Source organism: Antrostomus carolinensis, unplaced genomic scaffold (genome assembly GCF_000700745.2).
Source record: "Antrostomus carolinensis isolate BGI_N321 unplaced genomic scaffold, ASM70074v2 scaffold7109, whole genome shotgun sequence".
Lineage (NCBI taxonomy): Eukaryota > Metazoa > Chordata > Aves > Caprimulgiformes > Caprimulgidae > Antrostomus > Antrostomus carolinensis.
Genome location: NW_010339131.1, coordinates 6,083 through 26,194, shown reverse-complemented (window position 1 = coordinate 26,194; position 20,112 = coordinate 6,083). Strand labels below are relative to the sequence as shown.

The following is a 20,112-nucleotide window of genomic DNA, read 5'->3' as shown; positions in this document are numbered from 1 at the left end:
GGTAGCGGTTGGGGTCGCCGCCGCTTCTGCCCCAGGCGTTCGCCTCCTGGTCAGCCCGGGTGTCCTCCGCCCCTCTGCCGCTCACGTCGCTCTGCCATTTTTCCCGGGCATCGCTAGCGGGAAGGAAAAAGGCACCTGAACCAACCGGCATTAACTCCACTGTGTGTGGGCTGCTCGCTCGGGTACAGCGAGCCTTTCCACAGGGCTCCTCAGCGTGAGGTGGAAGCACGTTCTCAGTCCTTGCCCAAGGACCAGAGCGGAATCCCTAACTGGTATGTCAGGGAAGGAACCAGCAAGGACAGCGAGTTCCCCATGACCAGAAATGCACCAGTAGGGATTCTGCCTCCTGGGGAGGACAAGGAGAAAGGCTCATGCTCATGGTGGAGGAGAGACACCACCCCTATAGAGACACACAGTTCAGACAGTAACTGCTTCCCCTCCACTGTCCTTCCAGGTCAAAAGCTGAGTACAAGTCAAGAAAGACTTCACTAACCAGAATGCCTGCACCCCCAGTAACTCCCTGGTAACAACCCAAATATGCTCCATTACCTGATCACTTTGGCTGCCCAAGCACCACCTGGTCCTCTTTGGGCGGCATCGTAATTCCCACGAGCATGGAAATATTTGTCGGAGTCTCTATAATTTGCCTCACGCATGTCCTGGTAGGCTCTGAACATATCCCATGCCCCTGGAGAAAGCAGAGAAACAGAGATGATGTTGGTTTTAAAGAGTCATCCCAGAAACAGTTAAGTATCATTTCAGGCAGGAGCTGAAAGGCCCAAGGAGCAGTAACACAGAGAGGCACTTCACATTGGCCTTTGCACAGGGCTGTGCCCACGGAAAGGGTCTGCGGGGGCGGATAAAGGTCCTCTTCCAGCAGCAGAAACCAGTGGAGTCCCTCACGTGGAGCTGTGGACCTCCCAGCTCTGAGGGCTGTGTCCATTAACTGCTGGTAACCTGTGCTCAGAGAGGGGGTTTCTGAGAGACAGGCCCGTGGTAAGAGCAGCTTACCTCCCACTGCATCCCAGACAAACCGACCGCCTTCGGTTATCGATGACAACTGAGCACTCGCACACAGGACAAAGGAGAGCAACACGAGGCAGACACAGAGCCTCATGGTTCCCAGCACAAGCCTGCCACGGAGCTGTGAGACAATCAGAGAGATGAGCAGCTCTGGAGCACCTTTGAGAGACTGCTGCCATAGCACTCATCACACCCATCGCTGTGCCCAGGCAGCTGTCCCAGCGCTGGTGGTGAGCCCTGGAACCCACTTCTCCCCCCACAAGGACTGATGTCCTCTGTGCAACCAAAGCTCAGTTAAGGTGTCTGTAAAAGAGGCAGAGGGACATGAGAAACTTGCATTTTATCATTCCCTGCTGCTCCCATCATAAGTACAGAGAAGCCCCACATGCTAAAGCAGCAGTCCTGTTCCTGAACACCAGCTAAAAACACAGCACAGAGCTCACAGAGTATCACTCACCACTGCAGAAAGGCAAAGCCAGAGGAGATGGAACTTGTCCTGTGTGCTCTCAGATCAGAGAGGGTATTTATAAGCGATTCAGACCCCTCAAAAGAGGAAATTGGAAAGGATTGTGGGAATTCCCCACCACCTTTCCACTTCCAGCACAGAAATCATTACGGTAAGCTTGTCCTTGTCCTTACTGAAAGTTCATAGCTCCTGTTACACAATTTTTTACAAAGTATGTGGTGCTTCTTCAGCTGTCCATGGGACTATTGCTCCTTATAACAAGCAGGCAGAGAAACTGCCTCAAAGACTGAAGCGTTCTGTGTGCTTGAAGTGTTACAGTTGGCTTAAGCGTGACACTATTGTTTGTCTCTTGTGCTTGACAGAGCCCAGCAGAGAAGGTGCCCGATTGTCTGCACTGTGTGTTGAAGCACAAGGTTGGTCTGGGTCTGTACACAAGGAAGGGTCACCTGCATTACCAGAATGGCTGCAGGAACTGCTACATGGAATTCCCGTGTGTGCAGGGATGACAAGATGGATCCCAGAGTTGCTGGAATGGAAAATGTGAAGTGTTGCTCTCAACATCCCCACTGAGAATGCTTTAAGATAGCGTACACGCTCCCAGTAAGGAAGGCCTGAACAGTTCGTCCTGCTTTGCTTGCTCTCACAGATCCTCCTCGAGGCACTTCCAGCCACTCTGCTGCAACAGCAGCTCAAGTGGGCTAAACTAAGGAGAGTTTTTGATGCAGCAGTGAACACTTTACCTAAGGGGAAGTTCAGATCCATACAGCCACAACTCTGCTAGATTTTAAGATCAATATATTAACTGTCAGGCCCTACTAGCACAGTTCACAGTTTGAATACCCACTGCTCTCTCTGCTTAGGAGCCTGCTTGCTGCTTCTGCTTCTCTTGTTTAACAACTGACACAAGTGTTTCCCCTGCAGAAAGCTCTGGGTTTGGGTGCAGCTGCACTGTAGAATCAATGTACAGAATGTCTCCCCATTGTGTGGTCTCATACACCAGTTAATAAATCTAAGAGAGCTTATTTAAATTCTCTGCAGTTGCCCCGTTCACAACTCTGTCACTTTAAACAAGAAGCTGCTGGCGCTGAGGGGCAGAGGCATGAGGTGAAAGGGGTGCAACATCAAACTGAGCTAATGAAGTGCCAGCAGCTAACCTCCTTGGGCATCACTGCACAAGGATTTAGCTTAAGGGAAGAAGAGAGATTTTCCACAGATAGGCCTGGAGCAGCAGGACAGATATTCTCTAGTACACTGTACCTCTGAACAATATAAACCAAGAATCTAAACCCTAACCCAACGGACAAGGAAACCTTGCAAAAAGCAGGAGGGCAGACACAGAATTTTGTCCCCTGCTGCCTGTGAACTGGATGCTTCAGAGTGTAACAGCTCAGTTACTACAGAGACTGGAGTTTTGCTGCAACTCTGACTTACGCCCTTACAGTACACATCAGCTCAAGTGCCTTCTCTGCTGGCCGTGAGTAGCCCTGTCTGTCACCTTTTTGGTTTTGATTAAAAAAAAACAAAAACAAAAAACTGGAAAATTATTCATGTAAGTTGGGGTACAGGCTCACTAATGTATGTGCCATTTTACCCAGGGACCTAGAACAGAGCTTGCCTTCAAAACTGACTTCAGGAACTTTTCCCTGCAAGAGCTCAGACATTTTGGACCATAGAGAATATTTCTGAGTCTTCCGATGTGGTCTGATGTGCTTCGCATTCTCTCCAAACCAAAATTTTCTGCAAGGAGCACAAACATGAGGATAATTGCAAGAAGGAAGGTGCTGGAGGGGATCTTTAGAAGATCTCAGATTCCATACTCTTGATTTGTCTCCAACAATGAGGGCTGCAGCAGTGACAACAATGCTGGAGCTCCCTACAGTAACTGAGATAAAGCCCTGGCTTTGTGCTTTCCTGTATCCTCTTGGCCTGCTTTCTGGGTCACAGCCCTTGGCCCACAGAAACAAGCTGCAGACAGAATTGTTGCTTTTGCAACAGGAACAGGCAAATTGCCTCTGAGCACGCAGAAGGGTTTGAATGGAGTATTTCTTTCTGGCCTGGCACTAAAACACAGGCTGCGCGTACACGCTGGGCAAATGTTACACATATAGGGGACCCTGGAAGACTGTTTTCTGGGTTTGTATGTTCTGACCTCAAAGTGTTTGTCCTTTAATTCTAAATATCTATAAATACAAGCTACATTCTGCAAACATTCTGCAATGTGAGTATTTTGCAATCTCAGTAGGTCTCTGATTGAGAAAGGGGATGAGGTGAATTCCCAGCTCAGGCACAGTAATAGATGCAGTTATTCCCTGTTCTGGGAAGTAACAGCACCTTATCTAAGTTTACATGGGCGATATTCACTGCTGGAGTTTTGCCGTGCTGCTGCATGGAATCGTTACTAGCACTAGCCTCAGGGTTATAGATATGTAGAGTAACTGCAAACTTGACCCCTCTTCAAGAAACAGACTGCATATGCAGAAGTTTATCTTAAATGAAACTGATTTTGATGATGATTCTAACAGTGAAATAATGTTTTGAGGCAGGGATGAGGCTTTTATAGGTTGGTTTTGGGGGTTTTTTTTTTTTGGAAAATAAACCAAACATCAACAATAAAACCAGCACAGCTTCTATTTAAAGTTGCTCTGGGCAAAGCCCCCCGTATTCATCTCTGCTTTTCAAGGGTCCCTTCTACCAACAGTCAGTCACCAAAACCAAAGATGAGCTGCAGCTCATCTGCTCCAGTGCAGGCTGGCTTAAACTATGAGTGGTGTATGTAGAGCTGGTAGGGGCTGTAGCTCGAGGATGGGGGCACTGCTCTGTACAACTGTATCTTCTAAACAGAAGACTATTTCATTTCACAGTCCCTTCACCTTACCCATGAGATGAAAACACATGAACAGGAAACAGTGACTTTCCAAATCTTCTTCAGAGAGTAAATTCTTACTCTTTATTGTCAGCCAAGTTAGTTGAAATCATAAACACTTAGAGTCAACCAAGTGTACAAGAACCACACAGAAGTAAGAAAGAGGCTGCTGTGTACACAAAATACACAGAGCAAATAAAGTGGAACCATTAGACACAGAGGTAAGCCAGGAACATTCCTGGAAAGCCAGCCAACTTCCTCTAAGGAGAGCAGCACAAGTACTCAGCTAAAGCTGTGCCACATTCATACATGAACCAGAGCTAGTTAAGCGCAGCCACCCAGGCAGCAGCACGCTCATTTGGCAGGTAAGAGAACAGGCACCAACATCACCTTATTTGTGTAACCTCACTGCACACTGCAGGTGCCTGGCTCCTGTTCCAAGTCTTAGTGTAAGAGCATGGGGTGTTTCTTCTTTTTAGAGGTAGTTCTGTATTGTTTTTTCCACAAGCAAGACTATTAAAAGATGAAAGCCTACCACTAATTGTCTCTCTGTAACTGTTTCCTCTAGTGAAGTAACCAACTCTCCACAATAAAGCCTTTCTTGCAATTGAGATGAAACAGTCAGACTGCACCTCCCAAAAGTATGGATGTTGTATTACTGAGTCCTGTTTTGATGAAAATAAAAGCATTACTTTGCAGCACTACCAGCTGGTGAAAGATCTAGAGAACAAGTCCTATGAGGAGCAGCTGAGGGAACTGGGGTTGTTGAGCCTGGAGAAAAGAAGGCTGAGGGGAGACCTTCTGGCTCTGTCCAACTCCCTCAAAGGAGAGCGGAGAGAGGTGGATCTCGGTCTCTTCTCCCAAGTAACAAGCGATAGGAAGAGAGGAAATGGCCTCAAGTTGCTCAAGGGGAGGTTTATATTGGACATTAGGAAAAATTTATTCACCTTATCAGTTATCAAACACTGGACCAGGCTGCCCAGGGAGTCACCACCCCTGGAGGTATTTAAAAGAGGTGTAGATGTGGCACTTAGGGACATGGTTTAGTGGTAGACTTGACAGTGTTAGGTTAATGCTTGGACTCAATGATCTTAAGGGTCTTTCCCAACCAAAATGATTCTATGATTCTAATTCCACTGTCCTGAGGTTTGTTGAAATACCACAACTGATGTCTATAGTCACATTGCACAAATACATAAGGGCAATTTAGAAATATCATGCTTAGAGTTTAACAGAGAGTTCATTTAACAAGTTCTTCTGTTAATCAGCATTGTTAACCATAATCCACTCCTGAAAAATATTTCCCTCCCAGTTTAAGACTGTGCCCAATTAATGCATTTCAAATGGGCAAGACCAGTCCATATAATTTAAGAGGAAAAAAAGTAACATAACAAGCACTTCTACAGTAACTTGAAAAAGTCAATGTCATTTATAGGAAAATTAAACAAGTATGGGCTTAAATATTTCCACAGAATGGCTTCTCATGTTTGCAAACAAACAAAAAACTTTATACACCATAATTTAATACTAAGGAGCTCATATCCTTAACACTTAATTCATACATACTTGGAAAATAAAATCAGGAATTTTAATCTCAGAAGTCTGTGAGCTTAATTCAAAGACAAATACTGGACTGTTCTGATTTAAGTTCTAGAGTTCAAAATTCATCTCCAAAGGAATAAGGAAGAAGCATCAACAGTTCCCTGTTAGATACCTGCCAGATGGAGACTGGCTCAACATAACTGAACTTTTAGACAGGAGTTCATTTCTTTAAGAGCCTGTTAAGTTTAAAAGGCACTTTAATATACAATCATTACAGTAAAAAATGTTCCCAAAGTTGTCAGAGTTGTTTTCTATGCTTGCTGAGACCACAAAAACCGGTCACACCTTTCCAACATGGACTGAATCAGCGCTCTGCAATTAAAGCAAAGGGGAAAAAAAAAAATTAAACAGTAAAAAAAGTTAATAACAAAGAAAACCAGCATTTTGGCTTGCTTTTTAAGAAAAGTTTGTAAAAAATATGATTGTATTTCAGAAGTAACATCATGACAACATCATGCATGCCTTCTCTGGAAGGTATAGGTGAGATCAGAGTCTGTGCAGGACTCAGCAAGACAGATCTCCTTCAGAGGATCTCCTTCACATACATCTTTCATGTATGTTTTTCTGTTTCCTCCTTCTCCATTCTAAAGTGGCTACATTGCACAATATATAGCTCTTAAATAACAGAAAAGCTTTCAGCTGAGTTTAGAATCTGAGATTAAAAAGTGAAGTATTTTATATTTTTGTTAAAAGAAAAGAAAGTTTAAAGCACCAAGAAGATCCAAAATGAACAGGGTGCATACATGGATCTTCTGTTGACATGTCATCTTACCTTTGCCTTTTCTCAGCAATCCTCAGGATCTCACAGACAGCAGTAAATCTCTCAGACAATTCTAGGGTCAAGCCACACTCCTGCAAGAGAGGCAAGGCACGATTTGGGCCAATGGTCTTTGCCAGCAGGAGAGCTACGTTCTCCACAGTGACGCAGTCTGGGCAGCTCGGGCTACCGTTGCTGACAGCATTCCCGTTCTGTGGGCCATGGTGGGAAGCTGTGCTGTGATTCTGTGCAAGATGCAGAAGAAACTTCCATTCTTCCATGGTCTCTGGAATGGAACCTAGATATAAAATTAGTTTGTTACATTATTTGTAAAACAAGGATTATTCTAAGCCTACTATTTTAAATATAGCTGTACTTAAAAGGGAATCTAGCTCTTTGCTTTTTCTCTGGGAAGATTTAAGAAAACCAAGCGTTATCAACAAGGAAACTGTGTACAGAAGCGTACTGCCTTGACTGACTCAGTGTAAAGATTCAGTGGAGAACTACAGACAAAGCTTCACAGTAATCCAAAGCCTTAAATACTGAACTGAGTGAAGTGACAAAGAACTGTTTCATCCATCTTAGGCCTAATGGAAATTTTCTTCGAAGTTCTGCCACACGATACAAGGCTTTGCTCATCGTAACTTTGTGAGCGTGCACGTGTAGCAGGGGGAGTTCTGTGCTGCACAAGGAGGTTAGCTATTCCTTTATCTGCAACACCGAGTTTAACTTTTACTCCCAATGGATAAACAACTCTACATTCTTGAACTTCTAAACATTTTCTAGCACAACTGATTTCAGAGAGCACAGTGTGAAGATACAAGAGTGTAACACCCATTTATGTGTTTCGAATATGCTGCACTACACAGTCAGTGCTACCAAAACACTTAAAAAATAAAAGTGCAACTCAACCTTTGACAAAATATAATTAAGAGCAGTTCCTGTATTACAGAAGTATGTTTACACAGCTTAAGACTCACTAACCATCTTCTCCATTCAACAGGCTCAAATCATCCAAGTGAGCAATATTAGTAAAGGCTTCTATTCTTCTATCCAGCTCCAGACAGAGAAAAAGATATCCAGGCCAAAATCTTGAATAAGAGAGTAAAGATTTCCAGGAATCAAATACTCAGTCTAAACTAAAGTCAACAGTAATTAAATGCTCACTTAAATATCAGTGAAGACAGAAGCAACGGAATTTCTTGAATGCCAGAAATCACTGCAGAGCAGGGACACGGGGAATACCCCGCAGCCAAAGGGGTATTTGGTACATTACACTGGGCGCTCAGTATCCATCCTCAAAACAGGGGAGTTTCTTTTAAACAAAACCTCTCCAAGTAAGGAGCAGATGGGTGGTTTTCATTTGTATCTTTCTGGGATCAGAATACCAACTAACCAATTATTAAGAATTACCAAGTTTTCTTACCCATGGGATTTACAGATGTCAGCCATCTTCTCTTTTGTAACAAAATCAGCTGGGAGTTTAATCAAAAGCAGAATGAGCTGGCTGTAGCCCCAAGTAAACAAATGCGATCGCGGCCTAGAAGATGAGAAATTCAGTTTTAAAGCATTAATGGTTTTCTTCAGAACATTATGTTCTCTCTGCAAGAAATGAAGGTATATGAAAAGAGAGAAGGAAAAACAAATTAAACACTGTAGTCTCAGGAGAGCAGTCTGAGAAGCGTTACACATAAAAGTTATTTAATCCTTTGGTTGCTTCTGCTGAACTCTGCAATATGCAAAATGCTCGAAGGATTCACTGCCATCCAAACTGTCACACAACACCTAAGCCAAAGCCTGCAGAGCCGTTAAAGGTTTTTGCTGCCATTCTGGACCTTGGGTGAACCCCACTTTACCTGGGATTCCCTTCCACATCCACAGTATTTGCTCTTTGTGGTGCATCACAAGAAACTGCCAAGCACAACCAATCCAGTCGTACAGATTCGGGCTGCAGAAGAGATCTAAGGAGAGATGACCTAGAAAACAGAACACAGAAAAAGAACTATCAGTTTTAAATACACCAGATATGGAGAAGTAGAGATTGTGTGAAGGGGGGAGGGGTGGGGAAATTACAAAAATAAATAAAAAAGGATGTAAGATTAAATACAGAAAAGCCCAGAGTTATTTATGTTTCTGGAAACTGACGGGACCACAGAAAAATCATCAAGTTTGTACACTGGGATCCCTCAGCTTTTTTGTTGTTGTTGTTGTTGTTTTTGTTTAAGCTGTCTAACCTTGGTATATTGAACTGCAGACACACGAACAAAAACAGGCAGTTCCATTAAAAATATTAGTTAGAAAAAACCTGACAAAACTAGCATCTAATCTAACAAAAAGACACAGTCTGAGTGACCAGTTAACACCAGCAGAATGAACTGGAATCTAACGCTAAATAACACCAAGCAGATAAAGAAATGGTAAAAAAAGCCACCCAAAACCAAAACAACCCCTAGCTACATAATGAAGAGAGCAGACAGGTGAAAAAGATTCTATATTCCCTTTACCTTTTATCCTCTGGCTTTGATTTCACCAGACTATCTAAATATGCTAAAAAGTGAGCTGGATCATTCCTGCAAAGCTGTTTGATATCAGAAGGCAAAATAGATGGGTGGAACTTGATCAAGGGCCGAAGAGCTGTTTCCCCAAATTTTTCATAAAGCCTAGAGAGAGGGGGGGGGGATAAAAACGATTTTCAGTACCAAACAGAAACATTACCATTTTTACAACATCTCTTGCAACTTCAAGATAGTACTGAGAGTACTCTTTAGAAGATTCGCAGAAAGTTTCATGAAACATTAACTAAACCAATACCTGCTAGCAAGTAACAACACTGAAGAAGAGGGGGGAAAAAAAAAGGACTTGGCAACAAACCTTTGAGCATGTACCAGTAGCAGCGGGCTATCATCCCAAGGGCCCAGGTCATGCAGCTGCTTCAGTATTTTCAACATATCTTCATTTTCCATTGCTAAAGTCACTGGACTGTGAGAAGTTAGTTCTGAAATAAATCAGCACACGAGTTGGGAGATGTGGGCAAACACACACACACACACACACGTGGCTGTTGTTCAGCATAAAGACAAAAGTTATCACTGCTTTAATGGAACTCTGGCTAGAGTAACAGTAGTAACAGATCATACTTGTTCATTTCATAAAAATCAACATCACTAATCTGCGCTTACAGCAAATTACAGTTATAAAATGATACAATCAAGGCATGGAAGAATATTCCTGATATATATGACTTTTATTTAGACTTCTGAGGAGGCAATTTTTCTCTCATGTGAAGAGAGAGCCCACTGCAGCACCTGCAGAATGGCTTGCTGAATACAATGCAGACCTGCATCAGTTGTCATGTACTACAGTTTGCTTCTATTAATAAATACAAGACTTCAGCTTGGACACTGACTTCACAGAATGCAGAATTCAGCACAAACCTTGATCCTGTTGCAACGTGAGTATTAACCTACAGGCACAAGTGCAGCCCCAGCTGAGGACAAAGTGGGAATGCATGTATTACTTTCATTTCTAGGACTCTCAAAATCCAAATAGTGAACAGATTCCCAGAAACCCAAATACCAGATACCAACCCTCAAAGCAAGACTCTGTTGTCTGACCACTCTCTGTTGGCACCAAGTCAATGCTAAGACTTTAATTCACTCTTAAAAGAAATGCATAAAGCAGAAGCTGAATGCAGAGAACAGATGAAGTTCTGTTTCCAATATAATCAGGAAACTTTGGTTCAATAAGGCTAAAGAGGCATCAAAAAGATCAGAAAGGATTTCTGTGGAAAGGAAGTCTGATGTGATCACAAGCCACTCTTTGCATGGAACCATCTATTCCATTCAGTTTTGTTTCACATGAACCACATTTTCCTACAAGCTGAAGCTTCTGTTTCCAGTGCAAATCCTGAAGCCTGCCCCTAGCTTTTGCCTTGTTTCTACAGGCATATGATTCCAATTCAGCTGCTTTTGCTCTTTGAAGCACACACACTTGTTTTGAAAGACATCTGGTCTGTAGTCCCTACAGTGTTCAACCAACAAGCTCCATATAAATTAAAAGGTTCAGAACTGCAAAGTGGTGGGAGGAGATGAACAGTCTCTCCAAAGGAGCCAGCAGTTCTTCCTAAGTTAGTCTTTGGAGGAAAAACAACCCCCAAAAAACCCAAAAACTCCCACACACCAACCATCCTCCCACACTGCACCTGCAGAAGGAAAATCTGCAGACACAAATGGGAGTGTCTTCAAGCATTTTTCTTTTTTCTCCCAGTCTTACTTGCAGTTTATTGAAAGTTTAGTAATTAAATTCTCATCAGTTACCTTTCAATCCTGCGATGTATGTTTCCCATACATTAGGACTGGTTGCATACATGGTTATAATACACTGCTTTACTCTTTTTAAATCCAAAAGAAAGAAGTAGCGTTGCATAAACCTACAAGCCAAAGCCCACGAAGCTGCTACTGGCAGATTGCCATCAGAGCTTTCTTCTGCCTCACTGTTTCCACAGGAAAACACACGCAGCTCAAAACACAGTGTTGTCAGCTCAATGAGATCTTTCTGAACAGCCGGTTCTATGACACATGGAGGAGACACTTGAAAGCCACAGTCCAAAGGTCCCTTCAAATCAGCACTATTTTCACACATGGTTTTGCTCACACAGGTTTCATCAGTATTTTCCTTTTCAGTGCAGTCTTCCAAGACACTACTCTGCTCTTTGCCTGCTAGGCCTCCATCAGCTGGATCCAGTTGTAGGTTTTCCTCCAGAACTGACCTCTCTTCTTCAGTACACACAGTCTTGCTTTTCTTAACAGAGGAAGCAGAATGCTCTTTGCTGCCAAACTTTTCTTCTAGATAGATAAGCCATTCCTGTAAAACCCTTCTCATACACTGTGGTTCTAACAAAACCAGGGGATCCTGGAGTTTGGTTCTGTAGCATAAAAAAAGAAGTCTGCTAAGTTGCTTGACAGTTATAAGATATTATCTATGTTTTCTGTAACTCAAAGTATATTCCTAAACTTGACTTAAGAGTCAGTTGTTGGTTTTTGTGGTTTTGAGTTCATCAAACAGAATTTAGGCTACTTAGGCTGTCTACATTTGATACTAGTACATTCAGAGTTCCCCAAGATTTCTTTCAGAATGGACTGTTGTTTGTTAGGTTGTTTAATTTTTTTTTTTTAACTATACTTGTAATTAGGACAAAAGGATAATGCTAAAGTACCTAAATAAGCTTTTAGTGGGTTTTGCTTTGTTTTAAATAGAGGACACAAATAAGTAACCAAATTAGATCTTTTCAGATTATGTTAATAGATAGCTATAGCATTACACCTATATGTACACAATGAATAAAAAAAACAGAACAGTAATTTAAAAAAATCAATAATTTTTCTACCAAAGTCCAATAGATCTATACACTAAAAAGTTTCCCTGCTTACATGGCTTCTGCTGTTGCAGCCTTGAGATCTCTTAGATGGTCCTCCTCTGCAAGCTGGCAGCTCTGTGGATCTAACCTAGAAAAAGACATTTATTTCAGTCTTATCTGAAGTATTATCTTTAATAATTTAAGAAGGAACAGTTCAACAGACATTGCAGATGAACTGGACACGAAGAGCAACTGAGAATTTTTGTGGCCTTCTGTAACAGCTTCTACTCCACCTACAGCAGATTGCTGAAGGTACTGAATAAAAATCAGTATCATGTGACTATACAAAAGTTAGTCCAAAATGGTAGGTTAGCAAATAACTGGAATAGGAAATAACTTAGCTCTGTATTAATTTGACAACCATTAAAGAAGTTCAGTGTTTTATAGCTATCATTATTTAAAAACAAACAAACAAACAAAAAAAACACAACCCAAAACAGTCTTTAGGGAGACAAAAGTGTTTACTCCCCACACTCAAAGTACAGAAAATGAACTGTTGGACCCATGTCCATAACTACAAAGAGCATCACAGATCAGCAATTCTCACATACAGATGTCATTCTTGCTCTTCAGTTATTAGAGCACTGTGGAGACTGCATGCTCCACCACCCAGAAGTGTTCACAACCTCATCAGCTTCTCCCAGCCTCCTAAAAAAAGGAGTCAGGGAGAACCAGTGAAATCCACCACAATAATAAAGGCAGCTGGAAGAACCTAACACTGAGCTCACCATTCTACTTGAAACAGTGGTTTTTCCTTTAGGTTGCTATCCTCAGAATCCCCAGCAAATGCAATTGCTAAGAAAACATGATTTTGCACTCACTTTTTTTCTTCCTGGGGAGATTCTACCAGATTAACAGTTAACTCCTGCAACTGCTCATCATGCTTTGCTTCTTGCCTCCCTCTTGTATCAGGACTTATATGAAGTGTGCCAATCTTTTCAGTAGTTTTGCGTACAAAGCTGGAAACACTAGGAGTCAGAAGTTCAAACATTTAAAATTAGAAGTTCAGAACTGAACAAATCAAGCACTTTCTTCACATTCAAACCATGATTTCAGAAAACTTTATAATCTGAAGAACTCTTGAGAAAAGTATGAGAGCAGTGATGACCAACAGGAAAAGAACTCACTAAGGAGCTGCTCAAAATTCATATTTCAGTCATGGTCCTTACTACCAGCACAGAATAAAAACACAAAGTATTTAAGGCTTGGTTTTTTTGCTGCTGGAGAAACATGATCACAAAGTGACATTAGCATTTAGGTTTTGACATAAATTTGTACACAAGGAAATGCAGATTACCTACATTGTGTTTTAAAGCTTATAAACAGAAGGCATCATTAAGAAATTATGTCTCTCTTGAGGGTAAGAAACAGTTTTATAATACTCCAAATTAATTCTTCAGATTACAAAGCTCACTAAAAATGTCCTTTTCATATCACCAGTCCCTATCCCTTCAGATATTTTATTCAAGAGAAAGGCCAGTGAACATACCAAAACCCAATTATTTCTACTACTGCCATGAAGAGAACTACGCCATCAAGAGTTGAACAGGAAAATCACCTTCTTGCTCTCTGGCCAAGAACTAGTTTAAAAGCATCAAGGAAAAAAAAAAGACAATCTTTCTACTTGCTTGCCAGAGAATATGGCATCTTTTACTATATCAAGGTATAGCAAAAGTTGAAGGCTGCTGCAAAAAAGAGAAAGGATTTAAGTGTAGCAAAACAATTGGACTTTAATATATAGAAGATTAAAGGCAAACTTTTAAATATTAACTGTAAATATGACAGTATTTCACTTAATTATAAATTGAATATAGTGAATACTTGAAAATTTAGTTGTCCCTGTTAGCAGAAACACTTATTACTAGTAAAGTCCTAAAAACTGCTGACAGTTCAGAAAGAATTCAAAACATTGCAGGTACTTCTGAAGGTTATTCCGAGATCCTCACACTATTGGTATCAGCTACAATTTTTTGTTGCATGACATAATTCACAAACCTAACTGACCAAGGGAGGGCTAAGCATTTTTTCAGACCATCATTATGGGATAGCAACACTTTAGCGAAGAAACTAACATACATTACTTTTTTTCAAATTTTTAAGTTATGTATTTAACATCATCTCCTTTATATTTGTCCCCCTTGTTTTTTAAAGCAAGTTCTAAAATATCAATTTGATTTCTGCATAAAAAGGACACTGGCGTATTTACCTGCACTAGGTATAAGCTACCATTATTCCATAAACACCCGAGAAATTTATTAGATTCACTGACAAGTTTCGGGGGGAGATGGCAGACCACGTGGTACACTTTGCAAGTGTGCTTTAGCAATATCTAGCACGCTCTGAATATTTTAACGTTCGTCCCCAAGCACCACAGATTTCTGCAGAAGGAGTGAAGGCTTCCCAAGTACCAGAAAAGCAAAATCAAAAAGCACTATTCAGGAATTTTGCTTTGAAAACAAACCACAAGCACAGTTTACAGGGTGATGTTAAACATTCTTAGCCTTTTCAAAACTGAGGTTGAAATCTTGGCTCCACTGAAGTTAAGAGCAGCTCTTCGTATCTTCATTAGAGTCAAGATGGAAGCTTTACACTGCGCAGCAAACTCGACTGCATCTCCAGGGCTTCAGCTCAGATGTTACATTTTTGCAGAACAGAGTATGAACTAAACTGGACAATGCTACTAATTCAGAGGACAGAAAAGGGAAAGGTGTAATGGATGAGTGAACCTGCTGCACATTTTACCTTTCTTTGACAGCTTGGAGAGAGACGAGAGGAGATGGGGAACGAAATGACAAAGGAATACTGAATGGGAGAAATGTCTCATTCCGGTCAGCCTCAACCGTCACAGATGCATGAGATACATTGTCTAACAAATGGAATTGAAATAAAGAGTCATGAAACAGTGGCCTGGCAAAAATGGAACAGTGAAACAAACTGCAAGTCACTAATTCATTAATGGATAACCTGCATGGGATATTTTCATACTTAATATTCAAGAATGTGGGGAGACAGAAAAGTGCTATTTGGCTTCAAGGGTCATTTTGTTACTGACTTTCAACCTGGTAAGTCTGCTTTGCTAATTGTTGTTTGGCTTTATAACAAGGAAAATTATGATCAGCAGCTGTATGAAAACTATCTTCTAAAAGTACACTTACAGTCCATTCAGGGGACAAAATCTTGATTTAATCCACAGACTGTTACTTAAACATCTAGGAAAATTAAATACTGTGGCATACATCCATTCACACTGCATGATTTCCTAAAACCTAAATCACATATGAACATACAGAGATGCATAAGCCATGGTTAATGTATAAATCAACCTTTTATTTGAACGGACTCAAAATATATTTGAAGCCATAGTTCTCTGGCTTTTGATAAGAATCACAGAAAATACAGAATCACTGACTATTTCCTTTTCACTTTTATATCCCTAACAGTATCTACAACGTGTTTTGATTAGTCATTTCCTGGTACAAACATGCACAGTATCTTTAAGTGATGTAAGAAAAAAAATGAACCTTTTAAGCAAGGATGACACTGCTTTTTGCAACAGTCACCATTATCTGCACTGTTGAGAGGAAAAGACGCTATGCTGTTACAGAAACTCTAGCATCAGATTCCACAGTCTCTCTAGATAGTGCCTAAAGGTCACAACTGATTCTAAGATTGCTTGTATATAAAGCTGGTTTTGTTCATTATGCAGATTAGAAACCTGAAATCTTATGACATCTTACGTAAATGTGAGCAGGGAAACACTAAGTCCACTTCTCTTAAGTACCAAATCAAGTACCCATGCTTCAAGAAGAAGGTACTGCTTCTCTGCTGTGAAATAATAAGAATAATTGTTATCTCTTGTTGAACAGATAGAACTTTTCTATCTTCTGACATTCAAAACCCCCTTCCCTTGATTTTAGAGTTTTAATATCAGAAATTATACACTTCCTTCTAAGTTTTCTCACCTGTTGTTTTTACAGTGATGTAGGTAAAGAGGCAATGTAAACATAAGTGCTACAAAGAGCATGTGGCTTTGTCAGCAGGACAACACCACTGACACGTAGGGGAGTAAATACTAATCTGTGTACTCTCCCTCCCCATTGGGGTTTTCCCCCAGCAAAGCACCCAAATTATCTTCATCCTCAGCTGGCATCTACTCTCTGCAAAAGCTAATGAGCAGCTTTTTTTTAATCAGAAAGCTTCTCTGCCATACTTGGAACTAAGCCAGCCCCTCATCATCACAGGCTTCTGCATCCCCTCCCAACCAGAGCAAAGAGACCCATTATTGTCTCACTCTGGCTTTTGTCCAGTGACAGATATTTATTAGGAAATAAAAATTTTAAAAAAGGCTCCCTGGATGGTCTGTTAGCTAATGGCAACTATCATCCCTATGGTAATGTACACACACGTAAGAGATGATCCCTCTTTACAAATTAAGCCATGCAAGTAAGTTCAGAACACTTATATCATAATAAGCCTGCTGTTTTCCATGAAGAAATATAAAGCCAGAGCCAAGATTAAGAAATTATTTCCTGGAACTAATATTACTGGGAGGATAGAGTCAGCAAACAAATCTCATTTGAAGCTCAATTAACAATGGCATAGTCAGCTGAGAGAATCTTGGAACTAATGCTGAATTGCACAGAGGAAGGAGGGCAGAAACTGGAGTGAAGCCCTAGCTTGGCAAAAGCCCTCTGGACTTTTTGCTTTGTTTCTCTGGGTTGTGTTTGTTTTTAAGCCTGGATTTCTGTGGAGCCAGCATTTCACCCCAATGTTTCAAGGAGTTTGACTGGAAGGTGGGGTGACTGTGTTCTCATTGATCAAATTAGATTATTTAATCTTGGATAATTTGATAGTGGAAAATAAGAGCACAGAGCCAACCAAATCAAATTCTTGCAGAATAAATAAAAATTGCATCCTAATAACAGATTTTCATTAAGAAATATTACCAAGTTCTACTTGCTCATCTTCCTGGTGTGCAGGAAATTCTTTAATTCTCTCATCTTCTGAGAATGTTTGACTGTGGAGAGAACATGAATCTTCATCTGACTGACTGCCTCTTCGACAGATAACACGATATATTCCGGAGTCCAAGACACTGAAGCTTTCCTGTAAGACAAGGGAGAGGAGTGAGATGTTCTGCTACTTCCCGCAATGAACTCAAACAACCATACCCATACAAATAACCTCACAGCACTTTATAATTCACTGTCTGGAAAAAGACCTCTATAACAGCATATTTTTGACATATCCAGAATGGAACAAGTACACACACGCCAAGAAGCATGCAGTCCAGTGACTTTATAAAGATGTACGTGCTGCAATTGCTTTCAGGAAAGCAGCCTGCAGAACAACTGGCATACTGACTACGAGACAAAAATCATCTCTGCTTTAATCCTGCACCCGAGACTGTCACTTCAGCCCTTTGTACCTGTGTACCCTCAAGTCCATATTCTTTTTGCTGGCTAACCATAACCAGCTAGCACAATTACAGACCCTGCAAAACTATTTAGTTCAAGGACACATGTACGTTCTTCAGCTCATGGTCAGGCTATGTAGTTTACTTTCCCATGTCCTAATAAAAAAACCAAAACAAAACCAAAAAACCACAAAACTTGCCTACCACATCAAGATGGAATTTACATTGGTTTTTAAGCTTTACTTTTTAAACATTGTTAAAGTGAAAGCAGCAAATGATATTGTATTAGGCTTCCCCTTTCCTGAAAGGCTGCTGAGAAGCCAAGACAACACCAAGCAGCTGTATGTGTAAAAGAATATTAGAAATATGCTTTGATTCTTTTTCTCCTTAGAGCTTTCTGCTTAAGCTTCATAGAGTGAGAATTTTTTTTTAAATAGGGCTAGGATAGTTCTGAGCATCTGGGTATTCAGTTTTCACCACATAAAACTAGTTACAATCAAGATGACCTGAACCATGTTAAGACACCAATCACAACTGTGGAGCAAGTCTTCATCATACCGATCTTTGTTCACAACTCAAACATTAGCCACAAAATAATATGGAAAAAAGGCAGCGTAAAGAATGCAATTAATAGTATTTCATACCTCTCTATCTCACCTAGTTTTAGAAAATAGCATCACCAGCTATAGCACACATCGCAAAAATTAAAGTGTCATCTCCAAAGTGAGCAACGAGGTGATTTTAAGCCATAGAGACAAAATCTGCAGGTAACATTTTTGGCACTACCAATATACCTACATGAGATGAAATACTGCTCCTTCTACTGCTGCACGCAGAATCTAGAGGTTCCAGCTTTGAAATTAGTTCTTCCAGCTGTGTAATGAGATCTTGTTGGGTTGAGGCATCCAGCTGAGACTTCAAGTGCTCCAGTTTGTCTAGAGGCAAATTTTTTCTTGCCTAAAAGTACACAGTGAAACATTATTTCTAATGCACACGTGAAAAGCAAAAGATACCATATATATGCACAATAATTTTCATCCTAAAACTATAAAGTTTAGAAGACTTTTTAAAAACTCCAAGAATATAAATCTCAGAAACCTATGGAACTTAATGGAAGAGGGGAACAGGAAACAGAGTGAAGTTGCATTGCACATTTACAAAGGAGTATTTACTTACTCTGCAAGAAATGATTGAATTTTGGAAGAGACAACAGACCCTGGCAGCAAGTGTCCAGAACCCTCTTCTTATCAGACGCTCTATGCAGCGGTCCACCAGCAGAAGGGAGAGGTGCACAACTTTTCCATTTGTATGCAGACAGAACAATTCACTTTTGTAAACAGCAATGTCCTGAATATCTGCAAAACCAGATGCACAGAAACATCTAACGGCCTGAAATTGTTACTCAACATTCCTTTCTGTTCCTGAAAGGAGGTGAAAACATATTTCCCATCCGACAGCAAACACGTGCAAAAACCTAATACACTGCAGCACAAGTGGGATGGGGAAAACAAACACTGAGGGGTGCTAAGCTATCACCTAACTGTAAAGCACAGTTAAAGTACCAAAACTTTCCAGAGGTGCATTTCCAGAAAGCATTCAAAGAGAACACTAAAGTTACAGAAAAGTTTCGTTTTCCTTTGAAGGATAAAAAAAATGAAGACTGATAGAGATGAGAAACACATCATTGTTGGCTGTTAAACAGAAGGAAAACATTTGCTAGTAGAAAAACACTTTGACCTTTCAATATTTTTCGAATGAAATAGTTCTGCTATATGCAGACACTCCATGACAAAGGCACACCAAAGGCGGGGAGAGAAGGGGAAGGAAAAGACTGACTGACAATGACTAACCATTCTAGGACTATGTCTATAACCATACACACAAAAACATTTATGAGGCCTCACTCATCTGCCAAGTAAGTACATTCCCTGGCTCAAATCCAGACAGGTGTTAGAAAAAACAGGTTTTAAGCTTTCAGCTGCCAAATTATCCTTCACAGGACACCCGACAATAAATCTGAATAAACAGAAATGAAGAAAGGCTACTGCAGGTTTCTCACTATTTGATCACTGTATTTTAAGAGTCACTCTACACCACATTTTGTTTTTGTTGTCAGAGGTATGAAGGGAAGGGTTGGCTGGAGGAGGTGGGAGAGGGTTAATATATACCTGACAGATAACAAGGCAAAACAGTTTTGTGATCAGGGTTCAACAATCCAGCTGCAGAAATCGAGCTTGGAAAGGCTCCACATTAGGCAGGGACTTCAGAAGCGACAAACATAACAGACAATGTTACAAAGCAAAGATTCTTAATTTACCTTTTACTTCACTCCAGAGTAAGACTTCAACACTTTGGGGAAGAAAAATATAAATGCCTTTTTCTGTCCAGGTCATCACACAGTGCTCACTGCAAGCAAAGCAGACCGTGTTAATGGTGCAACAGTTCATTGTGGTAGTCACTGTAAAACACACGGGGATGGCACTGGCTTAAGTACAGCAAGCGAGAAGTAAGTTGTTTAGCATGACACTTGGAAAATTCTTATGCAAAAAGATGAAGTTGATAACATAAC

The 20,112-nt window shown here is 40.8% G+C and overlaps 2 protein-coding genes across 2 annotated transcripts in view; both read right to left on the bottom strand.

Moving 5' to 3' along the window:
* Nucleotides 1-6: 6 nt before the first annotated feature.
* Nucleotides 7-3,877, bottom strand: LOC104530976 (serum amyloid A protein; the record flags this gene model as incomplete). The annotated part of the gene is given in 6 exon segments (XM_010175724.2): nt 7-113; nt 550-688; nt 1,012-1,144; nt 1,481-1,536; nt 1,539-1,617; nt 3,821-3,877. Coding segments are annotated over 6 exon segments (571 nt in total), but the record flags the coding sequence as incomplete, so codon positions are not given.
* Nucleotides 3,878-6,205: 2,328 nt separating this feature from the next.
* HPS5 (HPS5 biogenesis of lysosomal organelles complex 2 subunit 2) overlaps nt 6,206-20,112 on the bottom strand; it is an 18,817-nt gene continuing 4,910 nt past the window's right edge. Inside the window, exons 8-22 of the mRNA XM_010175723.1 lie at nt 19,861-19,949; nt 18,720-18,898; nt 18,342-18,500; nt 17,074-17,233; nt 14,870-14,993; nt 12,949-13,095; nt 12,141-12,215; nt 11,028-11,635; nt 9,583-9,706; nt 9,216-9,371; nt 8,568-8,687; nt 8,138-8,251; nt 7,696-7,802; nt 6,727-7,009; nt 6,206-6,266 (exon numbers count right to left, since the gene is read on the bottom strand). Of these exons, the coding sequence (XP_010174025.1) occupies nt 6,206-6,266; nt 6,727-7,009; nt 7,696-7,802; nt 8,138-8,251; nt 8,568-8,687; nt 9,216-9,371; nt 9,583-9,706; nt 11,028-11,635; nt 12,141-12,215; nt 12,949-13,095; nt 14,870-14,993; nt 17,074-17,233; nt 18,342-18,500; nt 18,720-18,898; nt 19,861-19,949 (2,506 nt within the window). The remainder of the gene's footprint in view (nt 6,267-6,726; nt 7,010-7,695; nt 7,803-8,137; nt 8,252-8,567; nt 8,688-9,215; nt 9,372-9,582; nt 9,707-11,027; nt 11,636-12,140; nt 12,216-12,948; nt 13,096-14,869; nt 14,994-17,073; nt 17,234-18,341; nt 18,501-18,719; nt 18,899-19,860; nt 19,950-20,112) is intronic.